At 41.1% G+C, this 20103-nt stretch overlaps 2 protein-coding genes across 6 annotated transcripts in view; one reads left to right on the forward strand and one right to left on the reverse strand.

Annotated features, from left to right (window-relative positions):
- Nucleotides 1-20103, forward strand: part of LOC137249852 (uncharacterized) — a 352644-nt gene that overhangs the window by 168194 nt on the left and 164347 nt on the right. The window lies entirely within an intron of this gene.
- The window catches only part of LOC137249849 (zinc finger protein 665-like), a 396955-nt gene that overhangs the window by 29625 nt on the left and 347227 nt on the right, over nt 1-20103 (reverse strand). For all 5 annotated transcript variants that reach the window (XM_067781826.1, XM_067781827.1, XM_067781829.1 and 2 more), the window contains 2 exons: nt 19092-19175; nt 17834-18121 (listed from right to left, as the gene is read on the reverse strand). In XM_067781826.1, the coding sequence (XP_067637927.1) occupies nt 17834-18121; nt 19092-19175 (372 nt within the window). The remainder of the gene's footprint in view (nt 1-17833; nt 18122-19091; nt 19176-20103) is intronic.

Genomic DNA, 20103 nt, shown 5'->3' on the forward strand with positions numbered 1-20103 from the left:
TGGGCTATATCTCGAGACCCTAGCCCCCAGTTGTATGAAAATTATCCTTTACTATAGCACTCATCAACAGCTTTCATTTGATATCCATATTGTATAAACACATTCCAGGGGTACCCGTGTCCACGTTTTGGGCTATATCTCGAGACCCTAGCCCCCCAGTTGTATGAAAATTATCCTGTACTATAGCACTCATCAACACCTTTCATTTGATATTCATATTGTATAAACACATTCTAGGGGTACCCGGGTCCACGTTTTGGGCTATATCTCGAGACCCTAGCCCCCAGTTGTATGAAAATTATTCTTTACTATAGCACTCATCAACAGCTTTCATTTGATATCCATATTGTATAAACACATTCTAGGGGTACCCGGGTCCATGTTTTGGCTATATCTCGAGACCCTAGCCTCCCATTTGTATGAAAATTATCCTGTACTATAGCACTCATCAACAGCTTTCATTTGATATCAATATTGTATAAACACATTCTAGGGGTACCCGGGTCCACGTTTTGGGCTATATCTCGAGACCCTAGCCTCCCAGTTGTATGAAAATTATCCTGTACTATAGCACTCATCAACAGTTTTCATTTGATATCCATATTGTATAAACACATTCCAGGGGTACCCGGGTCCACGTTTTGGGCTATATCTCGAGACCCCAGCCTCCCAGTTGTATGAAAATTATCCTGTACTATAGCACTCATCAACAGCTTTCATTTGATATCCATATTGTATAAACACATTCTAGGGGTACCCGGGTCCACGTTTTGGGCTATATATCGAGACCCTAGCCTCCCAGTTGTATGAAAATTGTCCTGTACTATAGCACTCATCAAAGATTTCATTGGATATCGATATTGTATAAACACATTCTAGGGGTACCCGGGTCCACGTCTTGGGCTATATCTCGAGACCCTAGCCTCCCAGTTGTATGAAAATTATCCTGTACTATAGCACTCATCAACAGTTTTCATTTGATATCCATATTGTATAAACACATTCTAGGGGTACCCGGGTCCACGTTTTGGGCTATATCTCGAGACCCTAGCGCCCCAGTTGTATGAAAATGATCCTGTACTATAGCACTCATCAACAGCTTTCATTTGATATCCATATTGTATAAACACATTCTAGGGGTACCCGGGTCCACGTTTTGGGCTATATCTCGAGACCCTAGCCCCCCAGTTGTATGAAAATTATCCTGTACTATAGCACTCATCAACAGCTTTCATTTGATATTCATATTGTATAAACACATTCTAGGGGTACCCGGGTCCACGTTTTGGGCTATATCTCGAGACCCTAGCCCCCAGTTGTATGAAAATTATCCTTTACTATAGCACTCATCAACAGCTTTCATTTGATATCCATATTGTATAAACACATTCTAGGGGTACCCGGGTCCACGTTTTGGGCTATATCTCGAGACCCTAGCCCCCCAGTTGTATGAAAATGATCCTGTACTATAGCACTCATCAACAGCTTTCATTTGATATCCATATTGTATAAACACATTCTAGGGGTACCCGGGTCCCCGTTTTGGGCTATATCTCGAGACCCTAGCCCCCCAGTTGTATGAAAATTATCCTTTACTATAGCACTCATCAGCAGCTTTCATTTGATATCCATATTGTATAAACACATTCCAGGGGTACCCGGCTCCACGTTTTGGGCTATATCTCGAGACCCTAGCCTCCCAGTTGTATGAAAATTATCCTGTACTATAGCACTCATCAACAGTTTTCATTTGATATCCATATTGTATAAACACATTCTAGGAGTACCCGGGTCCACGTTTTGGGCTATATCTCGAGACCCTAGCCTCCCAGTTGTATGAAAATTATCCTGTACTATAGCACTCATCAACAGTTTTCATTTGATATCCATATTGTATAAACACATTCTAGGGGTACCCGGGTCCACGTTTTGGGCTATATCTCGAGACCCTAGCCCCCCAGTTGTATGAAAATTATCCTGTACTATAGCACTCATCAACAGCTTTCATTTGATATCCATATTGTATAAACACATTCTAGGGGTACTCGGGTCCACGTTTTGGGCTATATCTCGAGACACTAGCCCCCAGTTGTATGAAAATTATCCTGTACTATAGCACTCGTCAACAGCTTTTATTTGATATCCATATTGTATAAACACATTCCAGGGGTACCCGGGTCCACGTTTTGGGCTATATCTCGAGACCCTAGCCTCCCAGTTGTATGAAAATTATCCTGTACTATAGCACTCATCAACAGTTCTCATTTGATATCCATATTGTATAAACACATTCCAGGGGTACCCGGGTCCACGTTTTGGGCTATATCTCGAGACCCTAGCCTCCCAGTTGTATGAAAATTATCCTGTACTATAGCACTCATCAACAGTTTTCATTTGATATCCATATTGTATAAACACATTCCAGGGGTACCCGGGTCCACGTTTGGGCTATATCTCGAGACCCTAGCCTCCCAGTTGTATGAAAATTATCCTGTACTATAGCACTCATCAACAGCTTTCATTTTATATCCATATTGTATAAACACATTCCAGGGGTACCCGGGTCCACGTTTTGGGCTATATATCGAGACCCTAGCCTCCCAGTTGTATGAAAATTATCCTGTACTATAGCACTCAACAAAGATTTCATTGGATATCCATATTGTATAAACACATTCTAGGGGTACCCGGGTCCACGTTTTGGGCTATATCTCGAGACCCTAGCCTCCCAGTTGTATGAAAATTATCCTGTACTATAGCACTCATCAACAGTTTTCATTTGATATCCATATTGTATAAACACATTCTAGGGGTACCCGGGTCCACGTTTTGGGCTATATCTCGAGACCCTAGCCCCCCAGTTGTATGAAAATGATCCTGTACTATAGCACTCATCAACAGCTTTCATTTGATATCCATATTGTATAAACACATTCTAGGGGTACCCGGGTCCACGTTTTGGGCTATATCTCAAGACCCTAGCCCCCCAGTTGTATGAAAATTATCCTGTACTATAGCACTCATCAACAGCTTTCATTTGATATTCATATTGTATAAACACATTCTAGGGGTACCCGGGTCCACGTTTTGGGCTATATCTCGAGACCCTAGCCCCCAGTTGTATGAAAATTATCCTTTACTATAGCACTCATCAACAGCTTTCATTTGATATCCATATTGTATAAACACATTCCAGGGGTACCCGGGTCCACGTTTTGGGCTATATCTCGAGACCCTAGCCCCCCAGTTGTCTGAAAATGATCCTGTACTATAGCACTCATCAACAGCTTTCATTTGATATCCATATTGTATAAACACATTCCAGGGGTACCCGGCTCCACGTTTTGGGCTATATCTCGAGACCCTAGCCTCCCAGTTGTATGAAAATTATCCTGTACTATAGCACTCATCAACAGTTTTCATTTGATATCCATATTGTATAAACACTTTCCAGGGGTACCCGGGTCCACGTTTTGGGCTATATCTGAGACCCTAGCCTCCCAGTTGTACGAAAATTATCCTGTACTATAGCACTCATCAACAGTTTTCATTTGATATCCATATTGTATAAACACATTCCAGGGGTACCCGGGTCCACGTTTTGGGCTATATCTGAGACCCTAGCCTCCCAGTTGTACGAAAATTATCCTGTACTATAGCACTCATCAACAGTTTTCATTTGATATCCATATTGTATAAACACATTCTAGGAGTACCCGGGTCCACGTTTTGGGCTATATCTCGAGACCCTAGCCTCCCAGTTGTATGAAAATTATCCTGTACTATAGCACTCATCAACAGCTTTCATTTGATATCCATATTGTATAAACACATTCCAGGGGTACCCGGGTCCACGTTTTGGGCTATATCTGAGACCCTAGCCTCCCAGTTGTACGAAAATTATCCTGTACTATAGCACTCATCAACAGTTTTCATTTGATATCCATATTGTATAAACACATTCCAGGGGTACCCGGGTCCACGTTTTGGCTATATCTCGAGACCCTAGCCTCCCATTTGTATGAAAATTATCCTGTACTATAGCACTCATCAACAGCTTTCATTTGATATCAATATTGTATAAACACATTCTAGGGGTACCCGGGTCCACGTTTTGGGCTATATCTCAAGACCCTAGCCTCCCAGTTGTATGAAAAGTATCCTTTACTATAGTACTCATCAACAGCTTTCATTTGATATCCATATTGTATAAACACATTCCAGGGGTACCCGGGTCCACGTTTTGGGCTATATCTGAGACCCTAGCCTCCCAGTTGTACGAAAATTATCCTGTACTATAGCACTCATCAACAGTTTTCATTTGATATCCATATTGTATAAACACATTCCAGGGGTACCCGGGTCCACGTTTTGGCTATATCTCGAGACCCTAGCCTCCCATTTGTATGAAAATTATCCTGTACTATAGCACTCATCAACAGCTTTCATTTGATATCAATATTGTATAAACACATTCTAGGGGTACCCGGGTCCACGTTTTGGGCTATATCTCGAGACCCTAGCATCCCAGTTGTATGAAAATTATCCTGTACTATAGCACTCATCAACAGTTTTCATTTGATATCCATATTGTATAAACACATTCCAGGGGTACCCGGGTCCACGTTTTGGGCTATATCTCGAGACCCTAGCCTCCCAGTTGTATGAAAATTATCCTGTACTATAGCACTCATCAACAGCTTTCATTTTATATCCATATTGTATAAACACATTCTAGGGGTACCCGGGTCCACGTTTTGGGCTATATATCGAGACCCTAGCCTCCCAGTTGTATGAAAATTGTCCTGTACTATAGCACTCATCAACAGCTTTTATTTGATATCCATATTGTATACACACATTCCAGGGGTACCCGGGTCCACGTTTTGATCTCAAGACCCTAGGCACGTGGCGAAAAAAAGGTAGACGTTGGCCGATTCTCAGACCTGCCCAATATGCTCACAAAATTTCATGAGAATCGGATAGCCATTTCGGAGGAGTTCAGCCTCTAAAACCGTGACAGAAGAATTTTATATATTAGATTTTGAGTATTTTCCCGGCAAGTATTCGAATTTTTCTCACCTTTTAAACCTTCCCTAGACCTCCACGAATAATTCAAGACCAAGATAAGATAAATCCGTTCAGCCGTTCTCGAGTTTTAGCGAGACTAACGAACAGCCATTCATTTTTATATAGATAGATTTTGAGTATTTTCCCGGCAAGTATTCGAATTTTTCTCACCTTTTAAACCTTCCCTAGACCTCCACGAATAATTCAAGACCAAGATAAGATAAATCCGTTCAGCCGTTCTCGAGTTTTAGCGAGACTAACGAACAGCAATTCATTTTTATATAGATAGATTTCAGGCAAATCGAATAGGACGTATGTAAATAGGTATGTGGGTATTATTAATTCTTGTCTTTATTTCGGCTTCGCATGCATATTTATCAGTTTTGCCAGGTTGATGCGACTAAATCGAATATTACAATGAACTTTAGAGCTCTCAGCAACAGCTTTCATTTGATACCCATAATGCAAAAACACATTCTAGGTGTATCCGGGTCCACGTTTTGGGCTATATCTCGAGACCCTAGCCTCCCAGTTGTATGAAAATTATCCTTTACTATAGCACTCATCAACAGCTTTCATTTGATACCCATAATGCAAAAACACATTCTAGGTGTACCCGGGTCCACGTTTTGGGCTATATCTCGAGACCCTAGCCTCCCAGTTGTATGAAAATTATCCTTTACTATAGCACTCATCAACAGCTTTCATTTGATATCCATATTGTATAAACACATTCCAGGGGTACCCGGGTCCACGTTTTGGGCTATATCTGAGACCCTAGCCTCCCAGTTGTACGAAAATTATCCTGTACTATAGCACTCATCAACAGTTTTCATTTGATATCCATATTGTATAAACACATTCCAGGGGTACCCGGGTCCACGTTTTGGCTATATCTCGAGACCCTAGCCTCCCATTTGTATGAAAATTATCCTGTACTATAGCACTCATCAACAGCTTTCATTTGATATCAATATTGTATAAACACATTCTAGGGGTACCCGGGTCCACGTTTTGGGCTATATCTCGAGACCCTAGCCTCCCAGTTGTATGAAAATTATCCTGTACTATAGCACTCATCAACAGTTTTCATTTGATATCCATATTGTATAAACACATGCCAGGGGTACCCGGGTCCACGTTTTGGGCTATATCTCGAGACCCTAGCCTCCCAGTTGTATGAAAATTATCCTGTACTATAGCACTCATCAACAGCTTTCATTTGATATCCATATTGTATAAACACATTCTAGGGGTACCCGGGTCCACGTTTTGGGCTATATATCGAGACCCTAGCCTCCCAGTTGTATGAAAATTATCCTGTACTATAGCAGTCAACAAAGATTTCATTGGATATCCATATTGTATAAACACATTCTAGGGGTACCCGGGTCCACGTTTTGGGCTATATCTCGAGACCCTAGCCCCCCAGTTGTATGAAAATGATCCTGTACTATAGCACTCATCAACAGCTTTCATTTGATATCCATATTGTATAAACACATTCTAGGGGTACCCGGGTCCACGTTTTGGGCTATATCTCAAGACCCTAGCCCCCCAGTTGTATGAAAATTATCCTGTACTATAGCACTCATCAACAGCTTTCATTTGATATTCATATTGTATAAACACATTCTAGGGGTACCCGGGTCCACGTTTTGGGCTATATCTCGAGACCCTAGCCCCCAGTTGTATGAAAATTATCCTTTACTATAGCACTCATCAACAGCTTTCATTTGATATCCATATTGTATAAACACATTCCAGGGGTACCCGGGTCCACGTTTTGGGCTATATCTCGAGACCCTAGCCCCCCAGTTGTATGAAAATGATCCTGTACTATAGCACTCATCAACAGCTTTCATTTGATATCCATATTGTATAAACACATTCTAGGGGTACCCGGGTCCACGTTTTGGGCTATATCTCGAGACCCTAGCCCCCCAGTTGTATGAAAGTTATCCTTTACTATAGCACTCATCAGCAGCTTTCATTTGATATCCATATTGTATAAACACATTCCAGGGGTACCCGGCTCCACGTTTTGGGCTATATCTCGAGACCCTAGCCTCCCAGTTGTATGAAAATTATCCTGTACTATAGCACTCATCAACAGTTTTCATTTGATATCCATATTGTATAAACACATTCTAGGAGTACCCGGGTCCACGTTTTGGGCTATATCTTGAGACCCTAGCCTCCCAGTTGTATGAAAATTATCCTTTACTATAGCACTCATCAACAGTTTTCATTTGATATCCATATTGTATAAACACATTCTAGGGGTACCCGGGTCCACGTTTTGGGCTATATCTCGAGACCCTAGCCCCACAGTTGTATGAAAATTATCTTGTACTATAGCACTCATCAACAGCTTTCATTTGATATCCATATTGTATAAACACATTCTAGGGGTACTCGGGTCCACGTTTTGATCTCAAGACCCTAGGCACGTGGCGAAAAAAAGGTAGACGTTGGCCGATTCTCAGACCTGCCCAATATGCTCACAAAATTTCATGAGAATCGGATAGCCATTTCGGAGGAGTTCAGCCTCTAAAACCGTGACAGAAGAATTTTATATATTAGATTTTGAGTATTTTCCCGGCAAGGATTCGAATTTTTCTCACCTTTTAAACCTTCCCTAGACCTCCACGAATAATTCAAGACCAAGATAAGATAAATCCGTTCAGCCGTTCTCGAGTTTTAGCGAGAATAACGAACAGCAATTCATTTTTTATAGATAGATTTTGAGTATTTTCCCGGCAAGTATTCGAATTTTTCTCACCTTTTAAACCTTCCCTAGACCTCCACGAATAATTCAAGACCAAGATAAGATAAATCCGTTCAGCCGTTCTCGAGTTTTAGCGAAACTAACGAACAGCAATTCATTTTTATATAGATAGATTTCAGGCAAATCGAATAGGACGTATGTAAATAGGTATGTGGGTATTATTAATTCTTGTCTTTATTTCGGCTTCGCATGCATATTTATCAGTTTTGCCAGGTTGATGCGACTAAATCGAATATCACAATGAACTTTAGAGCTCTCAGCAACAGCTTTCATTTGATACCCATAATGCAGAAACACATTCTAGGTGTATCCGGGTCCACGTTTTGGGCTATATCTCGAGACCCTAGCCTCCCAGTTGTATGAAAATTATCCTTTACTATAGCACTCATCAACAGCTTTCATTTGATACCCATAATGCAAAAACACATTCTAGGTGTATCCGGGTCCACGTTTTGGGCTATATCTCGAGACCCTAGCCTCCCAGTTGTATGAAAATTATCCTTTACTATAGCACTCATCAACAGCTTTCATTTGATATCCATATTGTATAAACACATTCCAGGGGTACCCGGGTCCACGTTTTGGGCTATATCTGAGACCCTAGCCTCCCAGTTGTACGAAAATTATCCTGTACTATAGCACTCATCAACAGTTTTCATTTGATATCCATATTGTATAAACACATTCCAGGGGTACCCGGGTCCACGTTTTGGCTATATCTCGAGACCCTAGCCTCCCATTTGTATGAAAATTATCCTGTACTATAGCACTCATCAACAGCTTTCATTTGATATCAATATTGTATAAACACATTCTAGGGGTACCCGGGTCCACGTTTTGGGCTATATCTGAGACCCTAGCCTCCCAGTTGTATGAAAATTATCCTATACTATAGCACTCATCAACAGTTTTCATTTGATATCCATATTGTATAAACACATTCCAGGGGTACCCGGGTCCACGTTTTGGGCTATATCTGAGACCCTAGCCTCCCAGTTGTACGAAAATTATCCTGTACTATAGCACTCATCAACAGCTTTCATTTGATATCAATATTGTATAAACACATTCTAGGGGTACCCGGGTCCACGTTTTGGGCTATATCTGAGACCCTAGCCTCCCAGTTGTATGAAAATTATCCTATACTATAGCACTCATCAACAGTTTTCATTTGATATCCATATTGTATAAACACATTCCAGGGGTACCCGGGTCCACGTTTTGGGCTATATCTGAGACCCTAGCCTCCCAGTTGTACGAAAATTATCCTGTACTATAGCACTCATCAACAGCTTTCATTTGATATCAATATTGTATAAACACATTCTAGGGGTACCCGGGTCCACGTTTTGGGCTATATCTGAGACCCTAGCCTCCCAGTTGTATGAAAATTATCCTATACTATAGCACTCATCAACAGTTTTCATTTGATATCCATATTGTATAAACACATTCCAGGGGTACCCGGGTCCACGTTTTGGGCTATATCTGAGACCCTAGCCTCCCAGTTGTACGAAAATTATCCTGTACTATAGCACTCATCAACAGTTTTCATTTGATATCCATATTGTATAAACACATTCCAGGGGTACCCGGGTCCACGTTTTGGCTATATCTCGAGACCCTAGCCTCCCATTTGTATGAAAATTATCCTGTACTATAGCACTCATCAACAGCTTTCATTTGATATCAATATTGTATAAACACATTCTAGGGGTACCCGGGTCCACGTTTTGGGCTATATCTGAGACCCTAGCCTCCCAGTTGTATGAAAATTATCCTGTACTATAGCACTCAACAAAGATTTCATTGGATATCCATATTGTATAAACACATTCTAGGGGTACCCAGGTCCACGTTTTGGGCTATATCTCGAAACCCTAGCCTCCCAGTTGTATGAAAATTATCCTGTACTCTAGCACTCATCCACAGTTTTCATTTGATATCCATATTGTATAAACACATTCTAGGGGTACCCGGGTCCACGTTTTGGGCTATATCTCGAGACCCTAGCCCCCCAGTTGTATGAAAATGATCCTGTACTATAGCACTCATCAACAGCTTTCATTTGATATCCATATTGTATAAACACATTCTAGGGGTACCCGGGTTCACGTTTTGGGCTATATCTCGAGACCCTAGCCCCCCAGTTGTATGAAAATTATCCTGTACTATATCACTCATCAACAGCTTTCATTTGATATCCATATTGTATAAACACATTCTAGGGGTACCCGGGTCCACGTTTTGGGCTATATCTCGAGACCCTAGCCCCCAAGTTGTATGAAAATTATCCTTTACTATAGCACTCATCAAAAGCTTTCATTTGATATCCATATTGTATAAACACATTCTAGGGGTACCCGGGTCCACGTTTTGGGCTATATCTCGAGACCCTAGCCCCCCAGTTGTATGAAAATGATCCTGTACTATAGCACTCATCAACAGCTTTCATTTGATATCCATATTGTATAAACACATTCTAGGGGTACCCGGGTCCACGTTTTGGGCTATATCTCGAGACCCTAGCCCCCAGTTGTATGAAAATTAAGCTTTACTATAGCACTCATCAGCAGCTTTCTTTTGATATCCATATTGTATAAACACATTCCAGGGGTACCCGGGTCCACGTTTTAGGCTATATCTCGAGACCCTAGCCTCCTAGTTGTATGAAAATTATCCTGTACTATAGCACTCATCAACAGTTTTCATTTGATATCCATATTGTATAAACACATTCTAGGAGTACCCGGGTCCACGTTTTGGGCTATATCTCGAGACCCTAGCCTCCCAGTTGTATGAAAATTATCCTGTACTATAGCACTCATCAACAGTTTTCATTTGATATCCATATTGTATAAACACATTCTAGGGGTACCCGGGTCCACGTTTTGGGCTATATCTCGAGACCCTAGCCCCCCAGTTGTATGAAAATTATCCTGTACTATAGCACTCATCAACAGCTTTCATTTGATATCCATATTGTATAAACACATTCTAGGGGTACCCGGGTCCACGTTTTGGGCTATATCTCGAGACCCTAGCCCCCCAGTTGTATGAAAATTATCCTGTACTCTAGCACTCATCAACAGCTTTCATTTGATATCCATATTGTATAAACACATTCCAGGGGTACCCGGGTCCACGTTTTGATCTCAAGACCCTAGGCACGTGGCGAAAAAAAAGGTAGACGTTGGCCGATTCTCAGACCTGCCCAATATGCTCACAAAATTTCATGAGAATCGGATCAGCCATTTCGGAGGAGTTCAGCCTCTAAAACCGTGACAGAAGAATTTTATATATTAGATTTTGAGTATTTTCCCGGCAAGTATTCGAATTTTTCTCACCCTTTAAACCTTCCCTAGACCTCCACGAACAATTCAAGACCAAGATAAGATAAATCCGTTCAGCCGTTCTCGAGATTTAGCGAGACTAACGAACAGCAATTCATTTTTATATATATAGATTTTGAGAAATATTGAAACAACACGACATCAGGACAGACACGGTGGGGCAGGTGAAAATCCGTAATTTTAGTGATTGACCTTCTTTTGGGATTTTTTGTTTTGGTGCGTTAATTTTTTTGAGTTTATTTGTTGTTGTGTGTTTGTCTGTTGTACCTGTGTGATTACTTTGTTTGGTAAAAGTCTAGTTGAGGGATCGACTGCTAATACGCGTCAAAAAATATCGAGAGGAGTCAAAAGACGCGTATTAATCTCGAGAACAATAATCCGGAGGCGGAAAATAAAAATTTTATCTCTGTCCGGAGATATTTGCAGCTGAAGTTGGCGATTTTCATGTGGTTGTTGTAATGTTGGTGTAACCACAAAAAAAATTGTGAACATAAGTGTTTTGCGCGGATATAGTTTTGGTCTCCAAACCGGTGTTGGACCCACCCAGGGTAATTTTTTATAAGCGCGGCCGAAGGCCGCCAACGCAAAAAGTTGTTCTGTGCAAAAATACTATGGATACCACCCCCGGTTTCGGAGGTACCCACGGGTTTTTTTTCGGTTTTTCGTTAATATCTTTTGAACGAGTTAAATTTTTTATTTTCCGCCTTCGGATTATTAATACTGATGTCAAGACGCGTCTTTTGATACCTCTCTCGATACTTGGTAACGTATTAGCAGTCGACCCCTCAACTAGACTTTTACCCTTTGTCTCTTGTAAACAAGTTTTAAAGGCTCGAATATTGTGTCAGAAATTGTGTTTATCTGCTCGGTTATTATTCTACCGTCGAATGTTTTCTGTTTGTAGATTTCCATGTTTTCGAGTACGCTGAGGCGTCGGCCTTTTGCTTGTATGTGAAGAACCCTAACTGTTTTACTGATGTTTCGACCATGTGATTCGCGAAGTTAGACTCGGGTATAATGTTTGGATTCCGTATTTCTTTGTTGTAATCTCTAATATGTTCTCTGAACCTCGTTCTTATTTGCCGTCCTGTTTGTTGTTGTTGTAGCTGTGCTTCGCCCCACCTAACAGCCGCGACCGATCACAAATTGTCATCAATATCCTCTAACGGGAGTCCAAGGAAACTTGCTGTTTCAACAGGGGTGGACCATAATGAAAGGGGTGTTAGAGGCGTTGGTTCCACATTACAATTAAAGATATGGTTGGTGTCATGTGGGGACACATTGCAAGCGGGGCATACATTTTGTATGTCGGGGTTGATTCTGGATAGATAAGAGTTTAACCTGTTACAGAATCCAGAACGAAGTTGAGCAAGGGTGACACGCGTTTCTCTGTGGAGTATGCGTTCCTCTTCCACAAGTTTTGGGTACTTTTCTTTGAGTACTGGATTCACCGGGCAATTCCTGACATAAAGGTCCGACGCCTGTTTGTGGAGTTCACCAAGGACCTGCTTGTGTTTTTTTGCTTCATGCGGCTGGGTTTTCAGGTGCCGTATTTCCTCGAAATGCTTACGGAGATGACTCCTTAAGCCCCTAGGCCGTGTTGGCTCATCAATCAGATGTCTGTTTGGATGCCCAGGTTTCTGGGTATTCAACAGGAACTGTTTGGTTAGCATCTCATTTCTCTCCCTGATGGCGAGTATTCTCGCCTCATTATGTGGATGGTGTTCTGAGGACATAAGAAGACAGCCCGTGGCGATTCTGAAAGCAGTATTTTGGCAGGCCTGCAGCTTCTTCCAGTGGGTAATTTTTAGGCTTTGCGACCATATGGGTGACGCGTAGCACGTAAACGGCTGGCCAATTGCTTTGTATGTAGTAATGAGCGTTTCTTTATCTTTTCCCCAGGTACTGCCAGCATGGGATTTGAGGATTTTATTACGGCTCTGGATTTTCGGAACAATTGCGGCTGCGTGCTCACCAAAATGTAGATCCTGATCAAACGTCACACCCAAGATTTTGGAGTGTAGGACAGTCGGTAGCGTAGTGCCATCGACATGGATGTTCAAAATGGTCGACATTTGGGACGCCCATATTGTAAATAAGGTCGCGGAAGATTTAGTCGGTGATAATGCCAGGTTTCACGAGGCGAAAAACCTGAAGAGATCAGGGAGGTAGCCGTTTATTCTGTTGCAGAGCTCATCGATCTGTGGGCCTGGGCCTGTGGCCATTATTGTGCAGTCATCGGCGTATGAAACGATAGTGACTCCTTCTGGTGGTGAAGGTAGCTTAGATATGTAGAAATTAAACAAAAGTGGGGATAGGACACCACCCTGTAGCACCCCTTGTTTAATTCTTCTTGGTTTTGATGTTTAGTTTCTAAATTGCACCGATGCCTGCCGACCACCCAGATAATTTGCAGTCCACCTTTTAAGACATGGGGGAAGGGTAGACCCTTCCAGGTCTTGCAGTAACGTGCCATGGTTAACCGTATCAAAAGCTTTTGATAGGTCTAGCGCTACGAGTACTGTTCTATGGTGGGGGTTTTGATTTAAACCGCAATTTATCTGGGAGCTAATGGCATTTAGCGCGGTGGTGGTGCTATGGAGTTTTCTGAAGCCATGCTGATGACAGGTTAGCTGCAAATTTGCTTTGAAGTAGGGGAGCAGAATGGCTTCAAGCGTCTTTGCTACTGGCGATAGGAGAGATATCGGACGATACGACTCTCCTATGTAAGCTGGTTTCCCAGGCTTTAGTAGCGGGACCACCTTGGCCATTTTCCATTTTTCGGGTATGATAAAGGTGGAAACAGACAGGTTGAAGACATGCGCTAAGTATTTGAAACCCTCTTTCCCTAGGCTTTTAACCATCGGCATGGCTATGCCGTCTGGGCCCACTGCTTTGGATAGTTTAGCGTGACCAATGGCATCTTCAACCTCTCTGGCGGTGATGGTAATTAGTGACGCGCTGAATTTATGTTTATGTGCGTGTCTGTTGGCCCTCCGTCTATCTTTGTCGAACGTAGAATGCATTACATATTGACGGCAGAAAGCGCTCGCGCATTTTTTCGAATCCGACAGCACTTTATCGCCGAAGGCGATGGAAACTTTGTCATTGTGCTTAGACGGATTCGATAGCGACTTTACGGTGGACCAAAGTTTACCCACACCGGCAGAGAGGTTACAACCTCTTAGGTGCTCCTCCCATTTCGCCCGCTTGTGTTCATCCACAAGCAATCTGATGCGTTGGTTTATATCCCTTATTTGGGGGTCGCCTGGGCCGAGCTGTCTTATAAGGTCACGCTCTCTCGCAAAATTTGCGGACTCCGCCGGGAAGTGGGGCCGAATTTCGGGAATTCTCCCGGCGGGAATGAAACGTGCCGAGGCGGATTCAATGACCTTGCGGACAGCACGCTCCTCTTGTTGGGCATCAGTCGGAATAGGGAGGGCAGCAAAGCGGGTGTCTGTAAAAGATTTGTATTCGTCCCACTTTCCTTTTTTAAAGTTTATGAAAGTGCGTGTTTCTGTAACGATGAAGTCGGCGGTACGTTCGAACGAAATAAGTTTAGGCAGGTGGTCGGATGCCAATGTTACCATCGGCTGCCAGTTGACGCAGTTTACGAGTTCTGCGCTCACGACTGAGATATCCGGCGAACTGTGACAGCTTCCTACCATACGTGTGGGGGCGTCTCCGTTATTGTGCAGAACGTCGTTTCTTCTATTTGATCCGCCAACATCTCACCCCTATTGTCCGCCCGCAAGTTTGAATGCCATAGATCGTGATGGGCATTAAAGTCGCCTAAGATAATGCGATTGTTGCCAGTGAGTAAGGCGCTAATATTAGGGAGGTATCCACTGGGACAACAGGTGGCAGGAGGGATGTAGATGTTGATGATTTCTAGGTTTGCTTCGCCTGACCGGACAGATAGGCCTTGACGTTCTAAGACATTGTCCCTGCGGTCGATGCCAGGATCAAATATATGATATTGCACAGAGTGGTGTATGATAAACGCGAGGCCGCCTCCATTTCCGCTCATGCGATCTTTTCTGTGGACATTATACCCAGAACAGGTTTTAAGGCGTAGACTACGGGACGCCCTTGGACGTGAACAGCAAGGAGCCACAAAAGATTTATAAAAGTTACGTGGACGTCGGGTTTTGGGATCAAGCCCAGAACAACCTGTCCGATGCAAGCATCCCTTACACGAGACACACTGAACAGAGTATGACCGTCCTAAAAAGATTCTTTTCCGGCAGATGCAGCAAAACCATTTTTCAGGACCGGGGTCAGGAGACGGACCCGGATTGGATTCGATACCTTCCCGTAGCAAGAGAATATGGAGCAGTCCCGCTGCAAGGACCTGCGGAGAGGATGACAATTTGTGGAGGGACACAACAAACTAAATGGGGTTACACTGAAATGACAGTCCTTGGTCGGGAAAAATCCCGAGTCGCTCCGGTACATAGAACCGACTGCCTTGGGAATGCGCCGTCCTGTTTGTCCTATGTAACTATATAACTATGTTGGCATCCACAGGTAAGCTTGTATACGCCGTGGCTGCTAAACGGATCCTCTGAATTAGTGTTAATTCTTAGTTTTCGCCCTAGATTGTTCGATGTTTTGAATGCTGTGTTAATGTTGTATTTTTTAAAAAGTTTGCCAATTTATATGTAGCTTTTCCAGTATATGTCATAGTCGGCCAGCTATTATTTTCCTTTTCGTTATTTCTATTTGGTTCTCCATTTGTCCTTCTGAGCTTATCTACTAGTGCTTTTTTATATCCGTTGTTTGCAGCGATATTATATATGACCTCAAATTCTCTCTTATATGCCTCTTGTGTAAGAGGTGTTCTTTCAAGTCTTTGTACCAAGTGCGTTAATGCTCCATTTTTATGTTGATACCACAGGAAGAACAGGAGCACGCAAAACACATGTGCAGGGAAATCATAAAAAAGGAGGTGAAAGCACAGGAAGGTCAAAAATCTAATACAGATGAGAAAACAATAAAGAATCTACGGCATAAACTAAGGAAAAACAATATTGTCCCAACGAAAGCGGACAAAGGAAACACCACTGTGCTAATCGTAAAAGAGAAATATATATCCAAAACCGAAGATCTCATAGAGGAATCGAAATGTCATAGAATGAGAGGGGATCCCACAGATGAATACCACAAACAAATCAAAGTTGCTATAAAAAATGCAAGAAATATAGTAGACTCTAACATGGCACATAGATTGGTCCAAATGAACCCTTGCTTCTCCACTGATTGCGCTACAAATCCACAAACCGGACACGCCAATGAGGCCCATCATTAATTTTAAATCGGCACCATGTTACAAACTGTCCAAATATTTAAAAACGATATTGAAAGATAGTCTGGAGCTAAGGAACGAATATGCAATAGCTAACACAACAGAGCTTATAGAGAAACTTGAGACCGTAGATCTAACAAAGAACAGCAAATTGGTATCTTTTGACATACAAGATTTATACCCATCAATACCACTATCGGAGACTTTGGACATAGTTAGCTCAACAATAGTTCATAATATCCAAACATTATACCCGAGTCTAACTTAGCGAATCACATGGTCGAGCATGAATGTTCCCCAGCAAACATCAGTAAAACAGTTAGGGTTCTTCACATGCAAGCAAAAGGCCGACGCCTCAGCGTACTCGAAAACATGGAAATCTACAAACAGAAAACATTCGACGGTAGAATAATAAACGTACAGATAAACACAATTTCTGACACAATATTCGAGCCTTTAAAACTTGTTTACAAGAAACAAAGTAATCACACAAGTACAACAGACAAACACACAACAACAAATAAACACAAAATAATTAACGCACCAAAACAGCAAACCCCCAAAGAAGCTCAATCGACTAAAATTACGGATGTTTACCTGCCCCAGTCAGCCACAAAAATCGATCAGTAAAAACCACCCTCAGTTCTGAATAAACACACAGCACATACACATAACTAAATATACATAAGCATCAATTTTGACAATACCTGCTCAAGTACCTACGAACTATAAATACAGGACAAACGACAACAGCAGATCAGAACGAAAATCGACACTGATGATGGCACAACGCCGAAACCGGTTTGTCTCAAAACCAAATTTGACAAGGGATGACGGAAAATCGTTCCAATATACATCATTTATCCATATGTCGGAAAATCAACAAAACAAAATAATTCACTTAATATTAGCTGTGTGTTTTTTTACATCTATAAGCGTTTACGCTGAAACTTTATATGGACTGCTAAGCGTCAAACTTCAAATACACCTCTGAAATTGCTGCGCATAAACTTAGTACTACTAAATTTCAATACGCATTATACTCAGATGTAAGTGAAATATGTGTCTATGTTTCACCTCAACACTAATTCTATGTTTCACCTCTAAAAATGGTGTGTGTCCATTATTCATCGGAACCGATTCAGCTATATGTTATACATTATGGCCACCAGAGGTTTGTGTCTCCGATTTTAGGTACACCCTGTTCGGTAGCTAGTTATTTAACCACGCAAACGTAAACGTATACGTGTGTAAAAAAAACACGGCTATTAGATCACAATGTACATACTTAGTCTATGAATGCCATGTTACCTGTTAACTTTTAATTTAGCTTCTTCTTCACTTAAAGCTGCCATATTTCGTTCCCTTGTCTTTGGATCTTCGTCTTCATGAGAAGTTAAGTGCAATCGTTGCTCCGCAGCTGAAGGAAAAGTTAAGGGGCAAAACTTACATCTATGAATATTAACACCAAGATGCATACGTAAATGCCTATGCAGTACACCTATTTGCGCAAAGGACTGTTCGCAGTATTTGCATTTATATGGTTTTTCACCGGTATGGGTACGCACATGACTGCGTAGGGTCGATCCTTTTTTAAATCTATTTAATACAGGCAGAGTTAAAAGTTGGAATAAATTTAGATGTATCTATACGTATACACTCAGAGAAAAAATCATTTTAAAACGAACGAAACAAGTTCAAAATTAAGAATATTCGTTGACAAAAGTCTGTTAAGTACGTTTTTTCTTAACACGTGACCGATGGGCTTGTTTTAAGAACAGTTTTTCCAAGCACACCGTTCGTATTTTATGACCCGTTTGGTATTGATGTGTGAAACTTCTGTGCTCATTTCAAGTACCACTTGGGCTTGATTCAAGATTTTTCGTTCTCACGCTTCGAGAACGATTTGGGGTCGATTCAATATTTTTCGGTTCGTGCTTGATCTTTGGTGGGAGGGGAAAGTATTTTCTTCAATAGGTACCCATTTATTTTTTATTAATAATAATTTTTTTGTCATAAATAAAAATTATTTATAACAAAAATTTTTTTATTAATTAATTATTCTTATTTGAAGACGTAATCTGCATATATATTTAAAACATTTCATAACAAGTTTGAGAATTACCTGTGCATATGTGAATGGAACTGAACGAAAAATAAGTGATCGAACTCGCGCCACACGATCGCAACCGCAACATCATAGCCGCTGGGCCACTACAACTGCTTGGTAGCTTGTGCCAAATGTTGTATTTCACATTGTAGTGTACACGAATTATACCGTTTCTTTTTTCTTGAACTTAATTTAAGAACATTGTACCTAATTTAAGAACATTCGTTCTCATTAATAGAACCTTCGTTCATAATTTAATACCAGCTGTTATCCTTTCAAGAAAATGGTGTCAGTTCAAGAACAAGGTTGTTGTTTTAAGAACAGGTCATTCGGTTTTCAAGAACAAAAAAGTAAGAACATGAAGAGCTTGAATTTGAGTCCGGTGGTGCTGGATTTTAGAACCGCGTTTTTCTCTGAGTGTATTAGGACGAGATTACATACATGTATACTATAACTTACCGCCTTTCACAAAAATCACATTTAAAGGGCCTTTCGTCGCTATGAATTGGTTTATTGCTTTTTTCGGGTATTTTTTTTATGATTCTAGATAAATTAGAAAAACAGATAATCAAAGAAACGAATTAATATTTGATATAAAAAAAAGCGTACAATTTTCTGGGAATATTTGAGCATTGTAACTAATGTCATGATAAAAACACTACGAGTTATAACCGTTCTCTTTTCTGGTTGGCCATGATTTGAAGTTTTTGGGCAATATAAAATTTAAAACTCAATCTCAGAACCATGGCATGGTTGAATCACCAGAAGTGGAACTCACTAACTTTTTAAACCACATTTGCCATCGTTTTATTTGCGAATCGATAACTATAACGAATTCGTTATTCAGTAACTGTTTTGTATCGATATTTGTTTTCAATAATAAGCTGTGTTGTTAAATAAGCGGCAAGTAAACTCGCTGCGTTAAAAATCACGAAATTAATACTTCTGGCAATTTTAGTTAAAAAAGAAAGTCGGAACTTTAATTAAATACTTTCAAACACGAAAAGCTGCTTTATAAATCAAATGGCCTTTGAGTACGTTTTATCACAAGATGGAGAATTACTAAGTCCATCGCCAGCGGCCAGACTTTCAAACACGAAAAACTGCTTTATAAATCAAATGGCATTTGAGTACGTTTTATCACAAGATGGAGAATTAGTAAGTCCATCGCCAGCGGCCAGACACCTTCTTAGAGAAGAAGATAACCCATTCCACTTGAATGCAACGGAGTTTCGAAAGCTGTACAGACTAACCCTAGACTTGGCTCGCTCATGATATTTTATTTCTTAACTTGATGGTAAACTAAGGGGTACAAGAATAACTGCAATATCAACAGATCAAAAAGGAAATTATTACCGCATTTACTCATGATGTAATAATAAAGGTGATGTCAACAACATAACCTCACTTTTTCGGCAGCTCTAAAAGCCAGTCTTTACGTGCATTTCAAAAGTAATAAATTTGGATTGCT

The sequence above is a fragment of the Eurosta solidaginis genome, chromosome 4 (assembly GCF_040869045.1).
Source record: "Eurosta solidaginis isolate ZX-2024a chromosome 4, ASM4086904v1, whole genome shotgun sequence".
Classification (NCBI taxonomy): Eukaryota; Metazoa; Arthropoda; class Insecta; order Diptera; family Tephritidae; genus Eurosta; species Eurosta solidaginis.